General features: G+C 47.2%; 1 protein-coding gene across 1 annotated transcript; it reads left to right on the top strand.

Moving 5' to 3' along the window:
• The first annotated feature begins 3,484 nt into the window (after positions 1-3,484).
• Positions 3,485-25,668, top strand: TNFRSF12A (TNF receptor superfamily member 12A). Its single transcript, XM_040356118.1, has 5 exons — positions 3,485-4,163; positions 20,423-20,524; positions 22,217-22,354; positions 23,671-23,725; positions 25,195-25,668. Exons 1-4 carry the CDS (start codon positions 4,091-4,093, stop codon positions 23,721-23,723), a joined length of 366 nt encoding a protein of 121 aa, XP_040212052.1. The 5' UTR covers positions 3,485-4,090; the 3' UTR covers positions 23,724-23,725; positions 25,195-25,668.
• The last annotated feature ends 173 nt before the right edge of the window (positions 25,669-25,841 follow it).

Here is a 25,841-nt window from a genome sequence, read left to right as displayed (position 1 = left end):
GGAAGCCTCTGATCGCCACCGCATTCCTGTCCGTCTCCGGCGTGGGGGGGTTTGCATTTGTATGCCGCCCCCAAAATATAAAATAGGGGCGGAGACAGGCCCCTGTTCAGAAAATCCTGGCAATGAGGTCTCCAAGTTCTCCAATACCAGTGCAGAAATGAAAGCCATGCTGGATGGGATGGTACAGTATGCCTGAGGGATTTAAATGTTGAGTTTGTTTTATGTATTAGACCTTCACTAATCTCGCAGGTCTGTGTACTCAGCGCAGGAAACAGACTCAGGTTCCAAGAGACACAGGCGGAGAATCTTTAATTAAACTCATTTCATGAGGCTTCTAAAATCTCACCAAAATAAAGCAACGTTTTCTGCTCAGTGAACCAGGACGGGGGACTGTGAGAGGTTATGATATCGGGGGATAGGTGTTGGATGGGTTTGTAGTCCCCAGTGGCTGCACCTACGCTGTCCTCCTCTTTTCCCACCTTTCCTATTCTCCTCCCTCACCCTCCTCCTTTCTACCTCTTACACCCTATCTTCCCGTCACCCCCTCCCCACCTCTTTTCCCTCTCCTGTCCCCTCATATCCATATCTCTTATGTTATGCTCTCTTCTCCCCACCTCTATTCTCCTTGCTCCTTCCCACCTCTCTTTTCTCCTCTTGTTTCTTCTCTTGTCCCTACATTTCTTCTCCTCTTCTCCCCTCTCCTCTCCTCTCATCTACTTGGCCTCCTTTCCTCTGTGATCTCTTTCCTTCTCCCCTTCTCTTGTCCTCCCCATCTCATTTCTCTTCTTCTCCTCTTCTCCCCTCTCCTCTCATCTCACTACTTGGCCTCCTTTCCTCTGTGATCTCTTTCCTTCTCCCCTTCTCTTGTCCTCCCCATCTCATTTCTCTTCTTCTCCTCTTCTCCCCTCTCCTCTCATCTCACTACTTGGCCTCCTTTCCTCTGTGATCTCTTTCCTTCTCCCCTTCTCTTGTCCTCCCCATCTCATTTCTCTTCTCCTCCTCTTCTCCCCTCTCCTCTCATCTCACTACTTGGCCTCCTTTTCTCTGTGATCTCTTTCCTTCTCCCCTTCTCTTGTCCTCCCCATCTCATTTCTCTTCTCCTCCTCTTCTCCCCTCTCCTCTCATCTCACTACTTGGCCTCCTTTCCTCTGTGATCTCTTTCCTTCTCCCCCTCTCCTGTCCTCCCCATCTCATTTCTCTTCTTCTCCTCTCTCAACCTTTTATTTCTCCTCTATCCTTTCCAGTCCCCAGCCCTTCCCCCCTGTTAACTCCTCTCCTCTTCTCTCTATTTCTCCACCATCTCTTCACCCCTTTCCTATTTTCTCTGTACTCTTCTTCTGTTTTCTCCTCTTCACTTTTCGCCTCCATGGCTCTCTTCACACCTCCCCCTTCTCTCTCTCATCTCAGTGTTTCACTATATTTCTCTCTTTTCTTCCCTACTCCCCTTTCTCTGTTCCTTCCTTTTCTCTCCCCTCTTCTTTTTCCTTTCTCACTCTTTTTCTCTCACAATTTCCTTTCTTTTCTTTCAACTCCTCTCCCCTCTATCTCTTTTATCCCCTCTTCCTCATTACTCTCCTTACTTCATTACTTTTCTGACTCTTTCCTCTTCCTCTCCTCTCCTTTCTCCTCCTCTCTTCCTTACTTCTCTATTCTCACCTCTCATCCTTATCTCCTTTCCTTTCCTTTCCCCTCATAGTCCTTTCTTTTGTCAACTCAGCATAATTTATTTTCCCTTTCCTTCTCTCTCCTCTTTTTCTCTCAATTCCTCTTCTTCTCTTCTATCTGATTTTCCTCTCGCCTTTTCCTGTCTCCTCTTCCTCCCTCCTCTCCCCTCTTCCTTGCCCACTCATCTTCCCTCTTCCTCTCTTCTTTACCCAGTTCCTCTCTCCACTCTATTTCTCCCATTTTCTCCCCTTATCCTATTCCTCTTCTCTCGTCTCTTCTTTTCCTCTCCCCTCTTCCTCTCATCTCTTCTTTTCCTATCGTCTCCTCTTTTTATTTCCTCTCCTCTCTCCTTTTCTCTCCCCTATTCCTCTTCTCTCTTCTTTTCTCTCCCCTATTTCTCTCTTCTCTTCCAACTTTCTCTCTTCTATCCACTCTTCTTTTGTCTCCCCTATTTATCTCTTCTCTCCCCCTCCCTCCTCTCTCCTCTTTGATCCCTTGCTTCTTTTCCTTTCCTCTCTTCTTTTCCTTTTCCTCCCCTCTCTTCCTCTCTCCTCTCTTCTTTTTCTCTCCTTTCTCTCCTCTCTTCCTCTCTCCTCTCCCCTCCTCTTTTCCCTTCCTCTCCTCTCTTCCTCTCTCCTCTAGACCTATTTTTCTCCCCCCTCTTCCTCTCTCCTTTCACCTCTTCTATTCCTCTCTTCTCTTCTTTTCCTCCCCTCTCTTCATTTCCTCTCCACCCGTCCGCTCTTGTCTTTTTTTCTTTTCATCTATCCTCTCTTCTTTTCCTCTCCTATCTTCCTCTTTCCTCTTCCTCTCTCCTCTCCTTTTCCTCTCTCCTCTTCATCTCCTCTCCTCTCTTCTTTTCCTTTCCCTATTCCTCTTCTCTCTTCTTTTCTCTCCCCTATTTCTCTCTTCTCTTCCAACTTTCTCTCTTCTATCCACTCTTCTTTTGTCTCCCCTATTTATCTCTTTTCTCCCCCTCCCTCCTCTCTCCTCTTTGATCCCTTGCTTCTTTTCCTTTTCTTTTCCTCTCTTCTTTTCCTTCTTCTCCCCTCTCTTCTTTTCCTCTCCTTTCTCTCCTCTCCCCTCCTCTTTTCCTTCCCTTTATTTCCCTCTCCTCTCTTCCTCTCTCCTCTAGGCCTATTTATCTCCCCCCCTCTTCCTCTCTCCTTTCACCTGTTCTATTCCTCTCTTCTCTTCTTTTCCTCCCCTCTCTTCTTTTCCTCTCCACTCGTCCGCTCTTGTCTTTTTTTCTTTTCCTCTATCCTCTCTTCTTTTCCTCTCCTATCTTCCTCTTTCCTCTTCCTCTCCTTTTCCTCTCTCCTCTTCATCTCCTCTCCTCTCCTTTCTTCTTTTCCTTTCCTCTCCTCTCCCCTATTCTCTTCTCTATTCTTTTCTCCTCTTCCTCTCCTCTCTTATCTCTCCTCCTCTTTTCCTATCCTTCCCTTTCTTTTCCTCTCCTCTCTTCTTTTCCTTTCCTCTCCTCTATTCTCTTCTCTCTTCCTCTCTTCTTCTCCTTTCTCCTCTTTCTCTCTCCTCTCCCCTCTTTCTCACACCTCTCTTCTCTATCCTGTAGTCTGGGGGACAGGGTCATTAAAGGTATACTCTTCTCTTCCCTCTTTCTGATGTAACCATGTGTTCAGGTGCAGTAGACATTTTTTCCTAGTGCTCAGCACATGGTTGGGTGTTTGAAGTTCGCACAGACTTGGTGCCCAGTCTTCTCTCTCGCTCCCTCCTCCTCTCCCCGTCCCGCAGCCTGTTACTCCCTCGCCTCCTCCCCTGCTCTACCCCTAATCTTCGTCACAGTCTGGGGGTGGATAGAGGAAATGGGACAGACCTTCTGCTTATGGATTCAGGATACCAAGTCTGACTCATTCATTCCTGTACAGAGAGCTGGAGGTAGGAGGACAGGGGAGCAGAGACAAGAGGAGGAGAGGGACTGAGAGGAAGAGATCCAGACAGAGGACATCAGAGGGGAAGAGGAGAGGGAAGGAAGGAAGAGTTAGTGAAGTTGGTGAAGAAGGAGGCAATTCTCTCCAGAAAGAGGGCATTAGGGCATCAGGGCAGAGAGAGAGAGGAGGGTCTGTGTGTGACTCACTCCTTCCTCCAGACAGCCCGAGACAGTTCAGAGTGCCAGGAGAGAAAGGAGAGTGACTCATTCATTCCTTGAGAGAAAGAGAGGGAATGAGGAGAGACCGCCAGGGAAGAGCTGGCACCAACCACCACCACTCACCTAGACCAACACGTGGCAAGTGAGCAGGAGACCGACCAACCACTTACTGCAGACTGGCACAGCATAGAGACTGGCACAGCACAGGGGCATAGACTAGAGATTGGTAGGAACCTCAGGCTTGAATAGTACACATCAGACCTGGGCAGCCTGGTGCCACCCAGCAGACAGAGGGCTACCAAGAGTGCCACCGCAAGGATGGAATCCCAGACCCTAATGAAGTTTCTTCTGATGCTGCTTCTGGTGGAGATCAGCCGACAAGGAGCCACAGGTAAGACATGGCAACGGTTTCATTTCCAGGGACACTCTACTGAGGAATATTGTATTGAACAAAACATCAGTCTGTGGTGCAGAGGAGCTTACACTCTAATGCCCTCAGCACAGTCACAGCTTACTATTATACACTTACACAGTTCTGACATATTCCATAGTGCTGTACAAAGAAGACCGAGCCACTTATGTCAGTGTCTGCACCAGAGGAGCTTACACTCTAACGTTCCCCCAAAGTCACACAGTAGAATTATTATACATTTCTATAGCTCTGACATATACCATAGTGCTGTACAGAGAACACTGAGTCACTCCCATCATTTTCTGCACCAGAGGAGCTTACACTCTAACGTTCCCCCACAGTCACACAGTAGAATTATTATACATTTCTATAGCTCTGACATATACCATAGTGCTGTACAGTGAACACTGAGCCACTCACATCATTTTTTGCACCAGATGAGCTTACACTCTAACGTTCCACCACAGTAGAATTATTATACATTTCTATAGCTCTGACATATACCATAGTGCTGTACAGAGAACACTGAGCTACTCCCATCATTTTCTGCACCAGAGGAGCTTACACTCTAACCCTCCACCACCGGTGCCGGCCTCGGGCTGAAGCCCCTGGTCTACTTGCCACCTAGCAACGCCCCTGAGGAGAGCCCTAGCCACAAGAGCTCGCACTCCAGAGAACGATGATGTCACACTTTTAGTGTTGGTGATACTTTTGTAGCAGATTGAAGAATGGAAATGAAGTTGATACAAAGAGATGTTATTACGTTTATTATTATTATTTAAGGCACTTCTATAGTTCAATATAAAGTGTAAATATTTGGGATCCAGGATTGGAAATGTAACAAAGAAGCTACAAGAAAAAGTTTGAATAAAAGTTTAGGAGAAAGTTTGGCAGAGAAGTTTGATTTGGCACAGTCAGCAACAGATCAAAAAAAAAAAAAAGAAGGTGTACCGGCCTTGGGCATTCATTCCTGTATGTGTCACCAGGAAATAGGAAAAAGAATATTGCACCGAGGGAAAGTGCGAAATGTTGCAAGCCCAATATCGTCACCGCAGAGAGGGGGCGGGGGATGGGCGTTAGAGCACATTGAAGATTGGTAAATCTGCCATGTGCAGATAATTAATACAACATGTAAAGGATTGAAGGGATCCGACATGAGAAGATCCTGAGAACACAGAGTGAGAATTACAAGTCGATGGGAACATTGCTGAGCAATAATGGGCTCTGGGCTTGTTTTGGGGAAATGACCAGCATGCTGGAAAATATCTGAGGTTCAGTGATAAAAAATCATTGGCTATTAGCCAGAAATAGGAAAGTATTTTACAAATGCATTGTGCAGGGCCGTCTTAATAGCATCATGTGCCCCATGGCAAAGTAATGCTCTGGGGCCCCTACAATGTTGACAGTGCAGGTAAACAGACATCAAGTAGGTAGGAGGCAGACTGCCTCCCCTGTGTATCTATCACTCTCAATACCATCATGGGGCCCCCAATTTTGGGGCAGCGTGGGCTCAAGGACCAGCTGCTTTGGGAAAAAAACAGGGGCCCCCCGTGCAGCTGGGTAGTGCCCAGGTGTGCCGTCTCATTAAGACAGCCCTGGCATTGCGGATGGTGCACATGAAATATAATGGGTGAGTCCAGAATGGGTGCCAACAATGGATGACTTAAAGGGCCACTCCACGCAGAATTGTAATTTCATTGTTGGGTGGAGACTGTTGGGCTAAGTTGCGCTCTAGTTCCTTTAATCTCCTGAGAATCCGAGAACTGAGATATCTGCACCAGTTCCCAACAAAGAAGTGCAATCTCAGGTATTGAAGATGCACATGAGTTCCCATCTCCGCCTACCTGCTTCACCCAATAGGAAAATGGCTGGCTTAAAGGGCCACTCCACGCAGAGTTGATATTTCTCTGTTGGGTGGAGTTTGCTAGGCTGAGTTACCCACCAGTTCCTTTTATTTCTTGGGGATTCCAGTACTGAGATATCTGCAGCAGTTCCCAACAAAGAAGAGAGATCTCAGGTCCTGAAGTTGCACATGTGTTCCCGGCTCCACCTACCTGCTGCAGCCAATAGAAAAACGGCTGGCTTAAAGGGCCATTCCACTCAGAATTGATATTACTCTGTTGTGTGGAGACTGCTGGGCTGAGTTGCCCTCTAGTTTTGTTAATCTTCTGGAAATCCCAGAACTGTGATATCTGCACCAGTGTGATCTCAGGTGCCACATGAGTTCCCGGCTCTGCCTACCCACTGCAGCCAATAGAAAATGGTTCCCCCTGATTTGTATTTTAAATTATAATAACATCAGCATGAGGTGGAAGAATCTGGTCTTCTTCTGTTCATGGGATCATGCACTCCTATATAGCACTGGCTACTGGTTATCACTGAAGAACACCAAGTCTCAGCATAAATGCAGCTCATTAACAAGTTAACGAGCACACCTAGTGCTCACCCCTTGTGTATGCCATGCCTCGGGTCCTTTTGTATGCCATGCCTCGGGTCCTTTTGTATGCCATGCCTCGGGTCCTTTTGTATGCATGTCTGGGGTACTAGTCTGCCCTGAGCCTGCTGGCACCTGTGGTTCCAGGGTTTATATTCCATTTTGGCACCTGAGTCAGTTGAAGAAGATCATATTTCAGCATAAATGCAGCTCATTAACAAGTTAACGAGCACACCTAGTGCTCACCCCTTTTGTATGCCATGCCTTGTGGTCCTTTTGTTTGCCATGCCTCGGGTCCTAGTTGCCCTGAGCATGCTGGTACTTGTGGTTCATCGGTCACTGGAAGGGCTTACATTCCATTTTGGCACCTGCGACTGTTAAAGAACATCATGTCTCAGCATAAATGCAGCTCATTAACAAGTTAACAAGCACACCTAGTGCTCACCCCTTTTGTATGCCATGCCTCAGGTCCTTGTTTGGTCAGAGCATGCTGGTACTTGTGGTTCCTCAGTCACTGGAAGGGCTTTCTTTCCATTTTGGCACCTGTGACTATTGAAGAACGTCATGTCTCAGCATAAATGCAGCTCATTAACAAGTTAACAAGCACACCTAGTGCTCACCCCTTTTGTATGCCATGCTTCGGGGTCCTTTTGTTTGCCATCCCTCGGGTCCTTTTGTTTGCCATGCCTCGAGTTCCTAGTTTGCCCTGAGCATGCAGGTACTTGTGGTTCCTCAGTCACTGGAAGGGCTTACATTCCATTTTGGGACCTGAAACTGTTAAGGAACATCATGTCTCAGCATAAATGCAGCTCATTAACCAGTTACCGAGCACACCCAGTGCTCACCCCTTTTGTATGCCATGCCTCGGGGTCCTTTTGTTTGCCCTGAGCATGCTGGCACTTGTGGTTCCTCAGTCACTGGAAGGGCTTACATTCCATTTTGGCACCTGCAACAGTTTAAGAACGTCGGGCCATATTCTTAAACAAGTTACGTAGGCGTATCAGCAGATACGCCTACGTAAGTCCGTTTCCTATGTTTAAGTGTATTCTCAAACTGAGATACACTTAAACATGCCTAAGATACGACGGCTTGCGCCGTTGTATCTTAGGCTGCAATATTTACGCTGACCGCTAGGTGGCGGTCAGCGTAGAATATGCAAATGACTAGTCACGCCGATTCTCTAACGTACGCTTGCCCGCCGTAGTGTTTTAACGTCGTTTCCGTAAGCGATACGCGGCGTAAAGATAAAGATGCCCCCTAGGTGGCGTACTCAATGTTAAGTATGGCCGTCGATCCCGCGTCGAAATTTGAAAATTTAACGTCGTTTGTGTAAGTCGTCCGTGAATGGCGCTGGACGCCATTTACGTTACAGTCAAAACAAATGACGTCCGTGAGATGTCATTTAGCGCAACGCACGTCGGGTAATTTACCCGACGGAGCATGCGCATTACGATCGGCGCGGGAGCGCGCCTAATTTAAATGATCCACGCCCACTGCCAGGATCATTTGAATTAGGATGGCTTGCGCGGGTGGACTTTACGCGACGCCGCCGCAAGTTTACAGGTAAGTGGTTTGTGAATCAGGCACTTGCCACTTAAACTTGCGGCGGAGTAACGTAAAGTACATACGTTCCGCCGCCTTAGATGTATAAGAATATGGCCCGTCATGTCTCAGCATATATGCAGCTCATTAACCAGTTAACGAGCACACCCAATGATCAGCCCTTTTGTCTGCCATGCCTCAGGGCCTAGTTTGCCCTGAGCATGCGGGCACTTGTCTTTCCTCAGTCACTAGAAGGGTTTATATTCCATTTTGGCACCTGCAACAGTCTAAGAATGTCATGTCTCAGGATATATACAGCTCATTAACCAGATAACGAGCACACCTAGTGCTCACCCCTTTTGTCTGCCATGCCTCACGTCCCAGTTTGCCCTGAGCATGCTGGCACTTGTGGTTCTTCAGTTACTGATTGTGCTCACCCTTTTTTTTTTACACACCACTTAATGACTTTGATCACTCCCCTGGCACACTGTGCACTGTTTTCAGCAGCCTATGTATTTAGTGAGAAGGTCTGCAGCAGAAAATCCTCAGGTGCGATCATCTGCAGAGCCCCCCCCCCCCCCCAGGATTGCAATAGAGAAGGGTTAGCCACTCTTTTGGCACTTACATTTTCCCCAACTTTTCTATACAGCATGCTGGGACTTGTGGTTCCTCCTCAGCATGCCCCTCCCCCGCAGCAGCCTGGATATCTTTAGTGCAATAACATATCTTTGGGAGTGATAATCTGCAGGATTTGCCCTACTCCCTTTCTTTTTTCTTTTTTTTTTATGAATGAACAAGTTCACATGCCTGTGGGAGGTCCCGCCCCCTGTTCTTCTCCGATTGGCTGTCTGAAGATGATGTCGTACACTAAGGAATGTTTCTTTTTATAGCGCCTTAAAGGCACAGGCCCCACCCTCGTGTACTTTCCGGGGCCGTCACCTGATATCGCAGCCATTCGTCTGGTGCCATTTTTTCGCCTCGGCCGCGTTTATTATTACATTTTTCAGGATTTTTTTTTTTTTGTCCAAAAATAGCTCTAGCTGATCTTTTCTATTCAGGACAAATGGGAGCATCTGATTGGCTGCTGCTAGAAAATCAATTTCCCAATTCAGTTAATTGTTTACTAATTATTATTATTATACAGGATTTATATAGCGCCAACAGTCTCCGTAGCGTCGCGGGGGACAGTACCATTACAACACAGTTCAATACAGAAGGGATAGGATGGCTTTCTACAAGGTCACCACCAGCTGAAAGCTGAAATCAGGCTTGCATCGAGCGTTGCTGTTTGTGGGCGCAAAACAGTCAGCCAATCAGAGAAGAACAGGGGGCGGGACCTCCCACAAGCATGTGGGAGGTACCTGGATGAGCTTATAGGTGGGAGAGAGCTGAGAGAGGCAGGCAGGGTTGGTGACACCAAGTCTGCAGAATGGCAGCTCTGGAATGTGTTGTCACCGGATACTTTGCTGCCATATATCACACCCACGCCAGTCTGTGGGCAGTGTAAATATTTTGTAAATGGGGGGCTCAGCTGTACTTGTAGCTGGAGTTGCCCTTTAAAGAGAACCTGTCATGATTGATCTTATGCAGCGATCTAAACATTCTTTTTTTTTCAATCATTATAACCAGTGGCGGGACAAGGTCACCTATAGCCCAGGGGGGTGAACATGCCAAATTGCACCCCCCCCCCCCAAAAAAAATAATAATCAAGCACTAATCTGCATACCCCCCCCCCCAACCATAAATCCCCCCTCCTCCCAGTAGAAGTCCACCCTCCTGCTGAAATCCCCCCTCCTGGCATAAATCAATTGCCGCCACTGTGCCCATCAATTGCCACCACTGTGCCCATCAATTGCTGCCAGTGTGCCCATCAATTTCTGCTAGTGTGCCCATCAATTGCCGCTACTGTGCCCATCAATTTCCGCTACTGTGCCCATCAATTTCTTCCAGTGTGCCTATCAATTTCTGCTACTATGCCCATCAATTGCCACTACTGTGCCCATCAATTGCCGACAGTGTGCCCATCAATTGCCGCTACTGTGCCCATCAATTGCTGCCAGTGTGCCCATCAATTGCCACTACTGTGCCCATCAATTGCTGCCAGTGTGCCCATCAATTGCTGCCAGTGTGCCCATCAATTGTCGCCACTGTGCCCATCAATTGCCACTACTGTGCCCATCAATTGCTGCCAGTGTGCCCATCAATTGCCGCCACTGTGCCCATATATTGCCGCTACTGTGCCCATCTATTGCCGCTACTGTGCCCATCAATTTCTGCCAGTGTGCCCATCTATTGCCGTGCGCCCCCCTGTGGGAGTAGGTCCGGCTCGGGGGGTGGTTGTTTACTGCCCCCCCACCTCAAAAAAAAACACACCAGCCGCACTGATCGATCAGGGAAAATCCGGCAGGGCTGTTGCACGTAGGTGGATCGGAAGATGAACCCTTGTACAACCCCCGTGCCCATACATGGATGGAAATGCGTCGGGTTCCTGCTGAACCGGCCAAAATGTGATCCATGTGTGGCCGGCGTGAGACTTCACCATCAATACAAAGTGAACACATCCCACGTTGGATTGCACAAGAACTCCGGCGATTGCCTGATTTCCGATAGATGATTCTTCGGGAAATATTTGGTTGCCGGGATACGTGGCTCCCTGGCGTTAGCCGTCTCCTTCTAAATGTAAAACATTTGTTCTGGATTGTCTCGGGATCCCGTCTGTCTCCTGCACATGTGCGTGCGTGTGGCCGCCTCTTCACCTCTTATATAAAACACATGTGTGCCATGGAGATCACTCATGGAACATTCGTATCCGCACTTCTTTTACACGTTCCTTGCTTGTAGGACAGCCCATTGAAAGGAGACGCTCGGGAACGTGTGTGAAATGCGTGGAAACATATACACGCGCCCGCGCGCGACGGACCGTGACCCAAAACTGGGGATTTATTTTATTATTTGAGACTTCTAGAGATCGCTGCCATTACAGCCCTCAAGGCTACCCCCATTGGATGCTGGTGAGTGAAGGCCACATTCTAAGTACCAAAGGGCATTGACTTGCGCAAGGGGTGAGGCGGCTCTTTAATTAGGCAAATTAGGCGGTCGCCTAAGACCTCACACTCTCAGGGGCCTCGTGGCCACCTAACTTACCCAATGCATTACCTGAGCTTTGAGGGACAGGGGACCTTAACGCTGCTGTGCTCAGGCAGCGTTAAGAGCCCTGACTCAGGAGCGGGGCCGCCAGCATCCCTAACAACCAGTGAATATCGATGACCCCACCCCTTGTGATGTCATTGATCCAGCTTGCCCTCAGTCAATGACGTCACAAGGGGACAGGTTCACCAGGTGACATCACCAGGTGGCCCCCGCCCCTTAGTTATTAAAGAGCAGGATCTGGAAGCCGCCTTTTTAAGGGGGTCTTTTAGATTCCGATAAGCCCCCTGCCCACAGACCCCCACAACCACGGGCCAGGGTTGTGGGGAAAAGGGCTCTTGTCCTTGAATTATTTTTCCCATCATGGGCGTCAGTGGGGCCCCATGTCAAGTTTTGCCTAAGGCCTCACAAAGCCTAGAGCTGCCTCTGGTGCCAGGTGTGCCTGGGCACACCCTAATCCTGGGGTTGGCAACCTGTCAATAGTGGGCAAGTGACAAGTAAACCGCAATCTTCCTTGTTGGTCCTCAGAACCTGGACAGGAGAGGCGGTGAGGGGGGTGTAATTTAGTGGAACCGATCTGCATTTTCCTCCTGCAGCAGCTGAAAGTAGGCTTCTCCTCCTCTCCCTTTTGTCAACCTTCAGCTGCCACAGGAGGAAAATATAGGGGGTCGGTACTAATATACGCCACCCCCCCTCCTTTCCCTGTTCCTCTTCCTTCTGTTGCCCGGGTCCCCCGTGTGCTCCCTTGATCCCCCTTCCTCCCAGTAAATATGTGTTGGAGCTTTGGGGTGCAAACCCTAATGCAATAAGCTGCGCACACCTATGCCAAAGGGCCACATGTGGCCCCCAGGCCATAGACTAGGCACCTTGGGCCATATTCTTAAAGAAACTAGGCGGGCGGTGCGTAAGCCATTTACACTCCGCCGCCCCAACCTACAGGAGCAAGTGCTGTATTCCCCAAACACTTGCTTCGTAGTTTGGGGCGGCGGAGTGTAATTGGCACGGCGTACCCCCACGTAAATCCAAGGGGGCGGCTTCTATTCAAATTAAGCGCGCCCCCGATTCTAACGAACTGCGCATGCGCCGGGCTTAAAATAGCCCAGTGCGCATGCTCCAGTTCTCGGCGTAAAACGTCAATGACGCCGACGTGTGCGTCATTAACGTAAAGTCGTATTCAAAAACGACTTAGTAAAACGACGTACCCGACGGGAAAACACGACGCGGACCCGACGCCATACTTAACATGGCCTACGTGGGACTGGCGTAAGGTTACCCCTCATATAGCAGGGGTAACCTTACGCCTACGCAAACGACGTAAGCGACGGTTACGCGACGCAAATTCGTTCGGGAATCGGCGTATCAGGCTCATTTGCATAAACAAATGAGACCTGAACGTAAACGCCACCTAGCGGCCGGCGGAGTAATTACATTTAAGATCCCACAGTGTAAGTGACTTACACATGTCGGATCTACAGCGTATCTATGCGAAAATGATTCTAAGAATCACTCGCATAGATACGCGGGCCAAAAAAGAGAGATACGACGGAGTATCCTGAGATACTCCATCGTAACTTTACTCAGAATATGGCCCCTTGTAAAGATTTCCATTTACTTCCTGTCCTGCTGACCACATTACCAGGAATGTTCCAGTTGTCTCCAGGAGAAGTGCGGAGGTGAAATCTCTCAATGGGGACACCAGAGGTGGGAATCCCCCTCAATTTGGGGACGCACAATGGGAAGTGAGAAGAAATCTCCCCATGGGGGATACAGACAGCATTAAAAACCTGACAAACCCTCTAACTCTTCCACACTACATCCAAAACTAGAAACTAAAAAAAAAAGTTTTACCCGGAGTTCTACTTTAAAAATGTATGAATTTCCTTGGAGCGGCATGGCGGCGTTGCATTTATCAACGTGCCCCATTCACTAAATTGATATCTCCAAAATGTTTCCAATTTTCTTCGCTGTCTCTGCAATTCGCACACCGGCGTCACCCACTGAGCACGTTGCTACTTGCAGTCTCTCCTTTGTACTGCCCCCCCCCCCTCTCCTGCCCTTGTCTGTGTCCCAGTATAGCCGCTGACCTCACCAGCTGGGTATGAAACCTGCATGAGTCAGCCAGGAGGGGGAGAGGAGGGAGCAGAGGAGAACGGGAGTCCTCAGTCTTCAACCCCCCCCCCCCCATCGACTGTCACTGTACCCCCTCCCTCCTCCCTCCCCACTATGAGTCACTTGACCAGTGATTCCTCTCCCTGGTATGTGTGTGTGTGGGAGATGTCTACACTGGGAGACTACCAGAGACCTCTGGGGAGAGAGAGAGAGAGAGGGAGAGAGAGGGAGAGAGAGAGGGGGAGAGAGAGGGGGAGAGAGAGAGAGAGAGAGAGAGAGAGAGAGAGAGAGTGGGAGAGAGAGAAAGAGAGGGAGAGAGAGAAAGAAAGAAAGAAAGAAAGAAAGAAAGAAAGAAAGAAAGAAAGAAAGAAAGAAAGAAAGAAAGAAAGAGAAGGAAAGAAAGAAAGAGACAGAAGAGAGGGAGAGGAGAGAGAACGAGAGAAAGAGGGAGAGGGAGAAAGAAAGAAGAGAGACAGGAGAGAAGAGGAGAGAGGGAGAGGAGAGAGACAGAGAGAAAGAGAGAGAGAGAAAGAAAGAAAGAAAGAAAGAAAGAAAGAAAGAAAGAAAGAAAGAAAGAAAGAAAGAAAGAAAGAAAGAAAGAAAGAAGGAAGAGAGACAGGAGAGGAGAGAGAACAAGAGAAAGAGGGAGAGAGATAAAGAAAGAAAGAAGAGAGACAGGTGAGAGGGAGAGGGGAGGGAATGAGACAAAGAGAGAGGGAAAGGAGGGGGAGAGAAAGAAAGAAAGAAAGAAAGAAAGAAAGAAAGAAAGAAAGAAAGAAAGAAAGAAAGAAAGAAAGAAAGAAAGAAAGAAAGGAGAGACAAGAGAGAGCAAAGAAAGAAGAGAGACAGGAGAGAAGTAGAGGAGAGAGAATGAGAGAAAGAGGGAGAAAAAGAAAGAAAGAAAGAAAGAAAGAAAGAAAGAAAGAAAGAAAGAAAGAAGAGACAAGAGAGAGAGGGAGAGGATTGAGAGAACCTGAGAAAGAGAGAGAGAGAGAGAAAGAAAGAAAGAAAGAAAGAAAGCAAGAAAGAAAGAAAGAAAGAAAGAAAGAAAGAAAGAAAGGAAGAAAGAAAGGAAGGAGAAAAGAGAGAAAGCAAAAGAAAAAAGAGACAGACACGAGAGAAGGAGAGAGAACAAGAGAAAGAGTGAGAGAGATAAAGAAAGAAAGAAGAAAGACAGGAGAGAGGGAGAGGAGAGAGACAGAGAGAAAGAGAGAGGGAAAGGAAGGGGAGAGAAAGAAAGAAAGAAAGAAAGAAAGAAAGAAAGAAAGAAAGAAAGAAAGAAAGAAAGAAAGAAAGAAAGAAAGGAGAGACGAGAGAGCGAAAGAAAAAAAGAGAGACAGGAGAGAAGTAGAGGAGAGAGAATGAGAGAAAGAGGGAGAAAAAGAAAGAAAGAAGGGAGAGACAAGAGAGAGAGAGAAAGCAAGAAAGAAAGAAAGAAAGAAGAGAGACAGGAGACAGGGAGAGGATTGAGAGACAAATTAAAGAAATAAAGAATGAAAAAAAGAAAGAAGAGAGACAGGAGTAATAGAAAGAGAGAGAGAAAATAAGAGGGGGGGGGGAGAAAAAGAAAGAAAGAAGAGAGAGACAGGAGAGAAGGAGAGAGAACAAGAGAAAGAGGCAGAGAGATAAAGAAAGAAAGAAGAGAGACAGGAGAGAGGGAGAGGAGAGACACAGAGAGAAAGAGAGAGGGAAAGGAAGGGGAGAGAAAGAAAGAAAGAAAGAAAGGAGAGACGAGAGAGAGAAAGAAGAGAGACAGGAGAGAAGTAGAGAAGTAGAGGAGAGAGAATGAGAGAAAAAAAGAAGAGAGACAGGAGACAGGGAGAGGATTGAGAGACAAATTAAAGAAAGAAAGAATGAAAAAAAGAAAGAAGAGAGACAGGAGTAATAGAAAGAGAGAGAGAGAAAATAAGGGGGGGGAAGAAAAAGAAAGAAAGAAGAGAGAAATAATAAAAAAGAGAGAAAGAGAGAAAGGAGAGACAAGTGAGAGAGTGAGAGAAATTGTATTTGCGGCACAGGGCAATTTTATTTATTTTTTGCAGTAAACACTATAGGATTATAAAGGACCCGGACACATTTGGGTGCAGTAGTAACGTAGCGCACATAGCACGCCAGTGGGTGTGGCCAAATTGCTCTTGCTGACATCATCACCCCACTCCTCAGTGATGCCAAACCTGCTTCCAAACAGCCACCAGCAGCGGCAGCAGATATGACTATCTTGGTTACTTTGGGAGCCACAGTCTGGTCTGAATATTGTGTCCGGGTTTCAGGTGGACTAAAAACACGGACACATGATTCAAAACCCACACTGTCCAGGTGAATCCTGGACAGGTGGTAACCGTAGAGAGAGAGATTGGGGGGGGGGGGGCTGCAGAAAGGGGGGGAGAGAGACCATTCCTGTAGAAGTGTTCCCGGGTCTGTACACCTGCTGTGCCCATTATGAGGGGTTCCCACCATCCCTGTGCTGAGTTCCCAGGTCTGTACACCGGCTGTGCCCATTATGAGGGGTTCCCACCATCCCTGTGCTGAGTTCCCAGGTCTGTACACCGGCTGTGCCCATTATGAGGGGTTCCCACCATCCCTGTGCTGAGTTCCCGGGTCTGTACACCTGCTGTGCCCATTATGAGGGGTTCCCACCATCCCTGTGCTGAGTTCCCAGGTCTGTACACCGGCTGTGCCCATTATGAGGGGTTCCCACCATCCCTGTGCTGAGTTCCCAGGTCTGTACACCGGCTGTGCCCATTATGAGGGGTTCCCACCATCCCTGTGCTGAGTTCCCGGGTCTGTACACCTGCTGTGCCCATTATGAGGGGTTCCCACCATCCCTGTGCTGAGTTCCCGGGTCTGTACACCTGCTGTGCCCATTATGAGGGGTTCCCACCATCCCTGTGCTGAGTTCCCGGGTCTGTACACCTGCTGTGCCCATTATGAGGGGTTCTCACCATCCCTGTGCTGAGTTCCTGGGCCTCTACACCGGCTGTGCCCATTATGAGGGGTTCCCACCATCCCTGTGCTGAGTTCCCGGGTCTGTACACCTGCTGTGCCCATTATGAGGGGTTCCCACCATCCCTGTGCTGAGTTCCTGGGTCTATACACCCGCTGTGCCCATTATGAGGGGTTCCCACCATGCCTGCCACTGCTGTATTTAGGATGCCAGATATTCGCCTCTCACTCTTCAATCTGACACTTCTTGGAAAGTCTGCGGACAGTGTACACTGGCTGTGCAGCGCCCATAATGTGATCACATAACATATGAGATAACCTCGGACAGTGCTGACCCAGCACCACATGTGCAAATAGGAGCGCTGACCCCAGCCATGTATAAATAGACCCCGTATGAGTTTCCACATCTCTCTGACCAATGGGTGACATCACTAGCCCAGAGCGTTCGGTGACACCACCAGATAAACAAACACATGTGTCACCAATTATATATACACAGCGTACGGGACACACAGCTGCAGACTCCGCCGTACAGAAAGTGTCTGGACCCAAAGCTCTTCTCTACATCAAGATGACTGACGGAATTACATACAAAAAAAAGACAAGTGTTCATCGCGTCCGTCCAAAATGAATAAAATACATTGAATTTAAAAAAAACATCCAACCAATGGGCTGGCCTAACACGACACATGTTATCGCCAGAAGTAACGCACATCATCAACATGGCTTTGTGTTGAGGCACAGCAAAGTGCCAACCCGACATAAAAGGCTTCTTCTTCCTTCCTCTAATACTTCTTCTAATACTTCTTCCTTCTTCTTTCTTCTTCTAATACTTCTTCCTTCTTCTTCTTTCTTCTTCTAATACTTCTTCCTTCTTCTTTCTTCTTTCTTCTTCTAATACTTCTTCCTTCTTCTCCCTTCTTCTTCCTTCTTCTTTCTTCTTCTAATACGTCTTCCTTCTTCTTCCTTCTTCTTTCCTCTTCTTCTTTTTATTCTTTCTTCTTCCTCTTTCTTCCTTCTCTTTCTTTCTACTTTTTCTTCTTCATTTTCTTTCTTCTTTTTTCTTCTTCTTTTTCTTCACTCTTCTTATTTATTCTTCTTTTTCTTCACTCCTCTTCTTTTTCCTCCTTCCTTCTTTCTTCTTCTTTCTTCTTTTTCTTTTAATTTTTCTTCTAATATTTCCTCCATCTTCTTTCCTCTTCTTTTTCTTCCTCTTTCTTCCTTCTCTTTCTTCTTCTTTCTACTTTTCTTCTTCATCTTCTTTCTCCTTCTTCTTCTTTTTCTTATTTCTTCTTCCTTCTTCTTCTTCTTCTTCTTCTTTATTCTTCTTATGTATTATTCTTTTTCTTCATTCTTCCTCCTTTCTTTCTTCTTATTCTTCTACTTTTTCTTCTTTCTTTTTTCTTCTTTCTTCCTCGTCTTCCCTTCTTTCTTTGTTTTCTAATTCTTCTTCTTCTCCTTTTCTTCTTCTTTCTTCTTCTTTCTTCTTCTTCCTATTCTTCTCTTTTTCTTTGTTTTCTAATTCTTCTTCCTTTCTTCTTTCTTCTTTTTATCCTTCTTCCTTCCTCTTATTTTCTAATTCTTCTTCATTTCTTCTTCTTCCTTTTAATTCTTCTTTTTTTTCTTCTTTCTTCTTCCTCTTCCTCTCCTCTTTCTTTGTTTTCTAATTCTTCTTTTCTTCTTTCTTCTTTTTTTTCTTCTTTTTTTCCCCTCTTCTCTTCTTTCTTCATTTTCTAATTCTTCTTATTTTCTTCTTTCTTCTTCTTTCTTGCTTCTTCTTTTCATCTTTCTTTGGGCTCTTTCACACCTGCAGACTGCATGTCCACTTTTTTATCCATCCGTTTGCGGATGAAAAAGGGACATACATTGGTCCCTATAAGATTGCGGGTGTCAGAGGATGAACGTCCGCTGACACCCCGATCTCATCCGGCTCCGCAATCCTCCGATTCTGCAGATGGAGGAAAATCCTATTTTTCCATCCGTCATCGGATCGGATGAACACGGACAGACGACCCATAGGGGAGAGCAGAGATCTGACAGGGCGGTCCCTGCACAGTGTGCGAGGACCGCCCTGTCATCCGCCGGCTCAGCGGGGATCAGCGGAGCGATCCCGGCTAATCACATTGGGAAGGTTCACGGGGCGGATCTTCACGGATCCGTCCCGTGTGAAAGAGGCCTTCTTCTTTGTACAATGTTGCAGTTTGAAATCCATTTACAAAACACGACTGTTACATTTACAAAGTTGATAGCCTGAACTGGGTGACATTGATTGAAGCTCTGTGTATCCTAACAATTACTTTTCTTTAAGAAAATACATATTTTATCACCTTGTCCTCCATCCCAGAGCTGCTGATCTCCTTCAGCCTCTTTCGGCCACTTCCTGTGTACATGTCCTTGCTCCAGTGTTGGCTGCTCTGGACCAGCTACCCGATGGTGACAATGGTGGTGGCTGCCGGTGTAACGTGTGTCAGCATGGCTGCTTGTGGTCTCCACCATGGGAGCATTTGACAGAGTGGCAACGCTGGAGCACCATTGGGAGACAGGGACAGTGTGTTGTCACCCCATAGCAGGAAGTGCCTGAACAAGGACCTTGATGGCAGGATCATCGTGGATTTTTTTTTTAAATGTTGCAGATGATTGAAAATGACTTGTGAGTGTTGTCCCCCCATAACAGGGAGTGTCTGAATAAGCTCCATGGCAGGATCATCATATCTACATGAACTTCCTTTGGGGGGGGGGGGGGGGTCTATATATAATTTCTCTGGTCCAGTTCCATAATAGTGACAATGCAGGACTATGTCTGAGCAATTTGTGTCAGCATGGCTGCTTGTCACTTCCACAACCCAGTCGACGTCTCATTGGACGAAACGCGTAGGGAACGCCTGTAGGCTCCTATTGCAGTTTTTATCTACTCTTGTGATTACATTTTATGCACGATCATCGTGGTTTTAAAAAAATAAAATAAAGCTGCACGTTGTGACCCCATAACAGAGAATGTCTGCACAAGCGTCATGGCAGGATCACCATATCTCCATGCACTTCATTCAGGGCCAATTGTATATCATTGACCTGGACTGGCTTCCTGATAGCGGTGGACCATGTCAATGGGTGTCAATGGGTGTAGTCTCCACCAGGGGTGCATGTGACAGGGTGACAACGCAGGAGCCCAATTGGGGGACAGGACAGTGTGTTGTCACCCCATAACAGGAAGTGCCTAAGCTGCAATGTATATATATGTCCAGCTGGTGGGAAGGGGATAAAGATTATATAAGATTGTAGAAACTTCATTTTTTTATTTTTTATTATTTATGTGGATTTTATGCTCCACTTTATCGCAGTTCCCCAGGGAAGCACGGTGTCACCTGTCACATGACGGGAGGGGGGTCACCACGAAATCTTGTGATATCTCTCTCATGTTACACCCTGGCATTTATCACCCTCTTTCATAGCAGAAGGCTGACCTCACCGGTAGTGTTGAGCAGAATACGCCATATTCGATTTCGCGATATATCACGAATATATAGCCGAATATTCGAGAAATATTCGCTAAATTCGAATATTCGTGATATTTTATCGAAATGAAATGTTTGCGAAATTTCGCTATTGCGAATGCGAAAATAATTGCGAAATTTCGACAACTGCGGTAGGCGCACTCTGATTGGCTCTGATGCAAAAGAAGGGCGGAGAAAATAATCGTGCGATATTCCGATTGCCGAATAATCGCATTGCGATTTTTCGGCAAGATAAAATGATTGCTTCAGCTACTCGGCCCAAGGTCTCTAATCATACCAGCAATGCTTTTAGACGTCGATGGAGATCTCTAGGATGTGATCTGTTCTAAAAATAAAATTGAAAAAATTTGAATATTCGGAATAGCGAATATTCACCGCGAAATTCGAAATATATCGCGAATACTCGAATATGCCATATTCGAGCCGAATATTCGCAATACGAATATTCGTGAGCAACACTACTCACCGGTCACTCTCCGGTTATAAGGGATGACGGCAGCGTCAAACCATGAAAACGTTATCGTTTATATCTGATGTCTTCTTTGTTTCGGCAGATCCGGTGTGTGAGAAGGGCTTCCGGTGGAGCAATGATCTGGAGAGGTGTAAAGACTGCCGGCTGTGCGAGATTTCCAGCAAGGACGACTTCTGTCAGACATGTAAGAGAACGCTCGGGGGCACTAAGGGGGGTTTGCAGCAGTGGTGGTCAACTTTCTACCAAGGGGCCGCACATAAAATTCTGTGAATATTCAGTTTTAGAGACTGCAGACATGATACAGGAGATGGTCAGAGACTGCAGACATGATACAGGAGATGGTCAGAGACTGCAGACATGATACAAGAGATGGTCAGAGACTGCAGACATGATACAAGAGATGGTCAGAGACTGCAGACATGATACAGGAGATGGTCAGAGAGTGCAGACATGATACAGGAGATGGTCAGAGACTGCAGACATGATACAGAGATGTCAGAGTATGCAGACATGATACAGGAGATCGTCAGAGACTACAGACATGATACAAGTCATGGTCAGAGACTGCAGACATGATACAGGACATGGTCAGAGACTGCATACATGATACAAGAGATGTCAGAGACTGCAGAGATAATACAGGAGATGTTCAGAGACTGCAGACATAATACAGGAGATGTCAGAGACTGCAGATATGATACGGGAGATGGTCAGAGACTTCAGACATGATACAGGAGATCGTCAGAGACTACAGACATGATACAAGAGATGGTCAGAGACTGCAAAAATTATACAGGAGATGGTCAGAGACTGCAGACATGATACAAGAGATGGTCAAAGACGGCAGACATGATACAGGGGATGGTGAGAGACTACAGACATGATACAGGAGGTCAGGGCTGGACTGGGACAGAAATTTGGCCCTGGACTTCATGCAGACTGGCCCACTTTGACAGGTCTCTCCCATGGCGGCCGGACAACTCCCGCACCCCCCCCCCCCAGCCATTAAGGCCCCTCTCCCCCTTCACTAGCCACTAGCCATTCTACTTTATTAGAGTAGAACGGCTGGTACTGGTACTCTTTTAGGCAGTACCAGAGGGGAAGCTAGACATTATTTCACCCGGGGCAAAGAATCAGTTCGGTGCCCCCGTTATGGGACAAGATTAGGCAGAAGTGAGAAACTCCCAGGCCATAGCTGTTGAGTCCGCTGTCTGTCCCCTCCCCCATGCTCCTCTGTCGTCTCCCCTGCTCCTCTGGTCCTCCTCCTGCTTATTTGTTCCCCCCAGGTAAACGCTGCGGGGAGGGAGAGACAGAGGAGTGGAGGGGGGCGGCGGTCCGCTGTCACTGAAGCCGGCCCACAGAGCCATCGGCCCACCGGGAAACTCCCTGTAGTCCCAATGGCCAGTCCATCCCTGCAGGAGGTGGTCAGAGACTGCAGACATGATACTACTACTTGGTGCTGTGACATTACTAATAAGGGGTCAGGGTTGTGACGTTACTGATGAGGAGGTGGGGCTGTGACGTCACTGATGAGGAGGCGGGGCTGTGACGTCACTGATGAGGAGGCGGGGCTGCGACATCACTGATGGGGAGGCGGGGCTGTGACATCACTGATGAGGAGGCGGGGCTGTGACGTCACAGATGAGGAGGTAGGGCTGTGACATCATTGATGAAGAGGCGGGGCTGTTACGTCACTGATGAGAAGGCGGGGCTGTGATGTCACGGATGAGGAGGCGGGGCTGTGACACACAGATATAGTAGGCTCAGATAGAAGGGGTGTCAGACTCTTGTTGTTATGATGAAGAGGAGAGTGTTTGAGAGCAGAGAGTGTCGGAGAATTCACAGACATTTTCTAACATTTCTCGTTCTCTTCCAGGCGATTCTCAGGATAAACAAGCGGATTTCCCGTTGCTGTGGGTCATCGTGAGCGTCGCCGTTGCAGCTTTCGTCTTCACCTTCGTCATCACCCTCACCATATACCTGATCCACTGCCGCAGGAAAAACAAGTTCACCAGTGAGTGACGAACGGACCTTCCTTCTCATATACCTCCAGACTCTGGCCCAGATTCTGAAAGGGCTTACGACGGCGCAACGCAATGTACGCCATCGTAAGTCCTAATCTGGGCCGTCGTATCTATGCGACTGATTCTTAGAATCAGTTACGCATAGATAACCATTAGATCCGACAGGCGAAAGGCTCTTACGCTGTCGGATCTTAAATGCATTTTTTTTTTCGCCGCTAGGTGTCGCCTCCGTCGTTTTCCCAATCGAGTATGCAAATTAGCAAAATACGCGAATTCCCGAACGTACGACCGGCCGACGCAGTGAGGATACGACGTTTACGTACGATTTGCGGCACGTAAAGTTGCCCCTGCTATATGAGGGGCAACCAATGTTAAGTATGGCCGTCGTTCCTGCGTCGAAATTTAAAAATTTACGTTGTTTGCGGTAAGTCGTCCGTGAATGGGGCTGGACGCCATTTACGTTAACGTCGAAAACCAATGCGACGTCATTTAGCGCAATGCACGTCAGGAAATTTTAGGGACGGCACATGCGCAGTACGTTCGGTGCGGGAACGCGCCTAATTTAAATGATCCACGCCCCCTACCCGGATCATTTGAATTAGGCGGAGGATTTACGCTACGCCGCCGCAACTTTACAGGCAAGTGCTTTGTGAATCAAGCACTTGCCCGTAAAACTTGCGGCGGCGTAACGTAAACGAGATGCGTTACGCCCGCGGAGATACGAGAATCTGGGCCTCTGTGACTGTTAATAAAGTCTGCTGTCTGTGTCCAAACCAGGAAGATTCACCCTGCCCAGCTGCCCTGTCACCCCCCCCCCCCCCCCCCCAAAAAAAAAATCTAAAATGGAACAGTTGTCACCAGAACAGGAAGTGGGGGAAATCTTCCAATGGGGACGCCTGTTTCAAAGATATTTTCCCTTTTGGAAAGATTTGTTTCCATTTCCTGTTGCATCTCCAGAGACAGGAAGTGATGAGAAATGTCACTGATGGGGACACCAACAGCGATAAAAGCCTGACTGCTGTTCAAACCCTTCAGCGCTCCTTCTAAAATACAAAAAAATCTGTTGGCTGAATTTTTACAATAGACAGCCATAGAAACCTGACAGAGGTTCTAACCCCTCTCCACTCTATCCAACACTAAAAAAAAAAAATGCCTTCAGTTATACTTGAATTTATTTAAATGACTATATTAATTTAAAGTGGAACTCCGGGCAATATTTGTAGGAAAAGCTCAGAGCCCCTGTCAGGTTTTCATCATGTGACTCCTCAGTATCTGTATAACGTCTGATGTCCTCTTCTCTCTGCAGCCCCCATAGAGGAGACCGGAGCCCACTCCGCCGAGGAACTACTCATACACTGAAGGTGAGATACTCTGCGAAGACTGTAGCATGGATTAGCAGTTATACACCAGTGCAACGCTCTGCAGGCTTGCATTGGCCAATAGACTATAGTGCAATGCTCTGCAGGCTTGCATTGGCCAATAGACTATAGTGCAATGCTCTGCAGGCTCGTATTAGCCAACAGACCATAGTGCAATGCTCTGAAGACTGTATTAAATGCCAGTACAATACTCTGCAGACTGGCTTTAGTAGATAGACACTAGTGCAATGCTCTGCAGGTTTGTAGTAGGGCCTCATCGCCCTGCCAGTTTTACCAAGTCTTGGTACAGAGTGTCTGGAGTTTGTGCCCTAATGCTTTGCAGGCTTGTATTAGCCAATAGACTATAGTGCAATAATCTGCAGGGTTGTATTAGCCAATAGACTATAGTGCAATGCTCTGCAGGCTTGTATTAGCCAATAGACTATAGTGGAATGCTCTGCAGGCTTGTATTAGCCAATAGACTATAGTGCAATGCTCTGCATAGTTGTATTAGCCAATAGACTATAGTGCAATGCTCTGCAGGCTTGTATTAGCCAATAGACTGTAGTGCAATGCTCTGCAGGCTTGTATTAGCCACTAGACTATAGTGAAATGCTCTGCAGGCTTGTATTAGCCACTAGACTATAGTGAAATGCTCTGCAGGCTTGTATTAGCCAATAGACTATAGTGAAATGCTCTGCCAGTTTATATTAGCTAATATACTATAGTGCAATGTTCTGCAGGCTTGTATTAGCCAATAGACTATAGTGCCATGCTCTGAAGGCTTGTATTGTCCAATAGACTATAGTGCAATGCTCTGCAGGCTTGTATTATCCAATAGACTATAGTGCAATGCTCTGCAGGCTTGTATTATCCAATAGACTATAGTGCAATGCTCTGCAGGCTTGTATTAGCCAAAATACTATAGTGCAATGCTCTGCAGGCTTGTATTGGCTTATAGAGTATAGTGCAATGCTCTGCAGTTTTGTAAAGGCTAATAGACTATAGTGCAATGGTCTGTTGGCTAATACAAACCTGCAGAGCATTGCACTATAGTCTATTGGATAATACAAGCCTGCAGAGCATTGCACTATAGTCTATTGGATAATACAAGCCGGCAGAGCATTGCACTATAGTCTATTGGATAATACAAGCCTGCAGAGCATGGCACTATAGTCTATTGGATAATACAAGCCTGCAGAGCATTGCACTATAGTCTATTGGATAATACAAGCCGGCAGAGCATTGCACTATAGTCTATTGGATAATACAAGCCTGCAGAGCATTGCACTATAGTCTATTGGATAATACAAACCTGCAGAGCATTGCACTATAGGTCTGGGTGGGTCAGAGTAGTACAATGGGTGTGATAGACCATCCCCCCATATTTAGAGGTGGGGTGAAATCAAAGCTGAGATACTCTGCAGATCCTCATTGTCACTCTTACTAACCTGAGTCTTTCTCCCCCGCAGATCATCATCAATGGGAACAACCAATCCCCTCCGAACAAGAAGGAAGCTGCTATCCAATCACTGTGTGTATATATATATGTATAGAAGGTGTATATATATCTATATATGTATATATATATATAAGATCCTGCGCAGGCGCACAACGTGGATCTTTTCGTTTTTTTTTTTCTATTTAACCTTTTCTCGTCACGTGGGGGGGAGGGGGCGCATTGCAGAGCATCGCGTTTCCCTCTCCCCCCCCCCCCCGGCCAGCAAGGGGTTAATGACGCTTCCTGCGCCCGCCATCAATCTTCAAGTCGTTGTGTCCAAAAAAAAAAAAAGGTTCTCTTCCCGTTCATCAGAATCGGAGCTCACTTCCCGCCAGCGCACCCGCTCACATTCCTCCAAGACCGCCGCTAGGAAGGATGCCCCTCCCCCCCTTTGTAAAGCCCCCGACGGGCCTTATCATAAAATTGCGTTTTGTTTTTATAAAAACCTGTTTCTGTGGATTTATTTCTATTGAAAAACGAAACTCAGAGATCAGCAAATATCCTCCAAATACGAGAGGAGTGTGTATGGAAACTCGGGGGAGACGATGGGCTAGATTCAGCAACGATTTACGCCGGCGTATCCGTAGATACGCCGCGTAAATTCAAATCTGCGCCGGC

Source organism: Rana temporaria, chromosome 6, assembly GCF_905171775.1.
Source record: "Rana temporaria chromosome 6, aRanTem1.1, whole genome shotgun sequence".
Classification (NCBI taxonomy): domain Eukaryota; kingdom Metazoa; phylum Chordata; class Amphibia; order Anura; family Ranidae; genus Rana; species Rana temporaria.
This window is presented reverse-complemented; position numbering and strand designations above follow the sequence as displayed.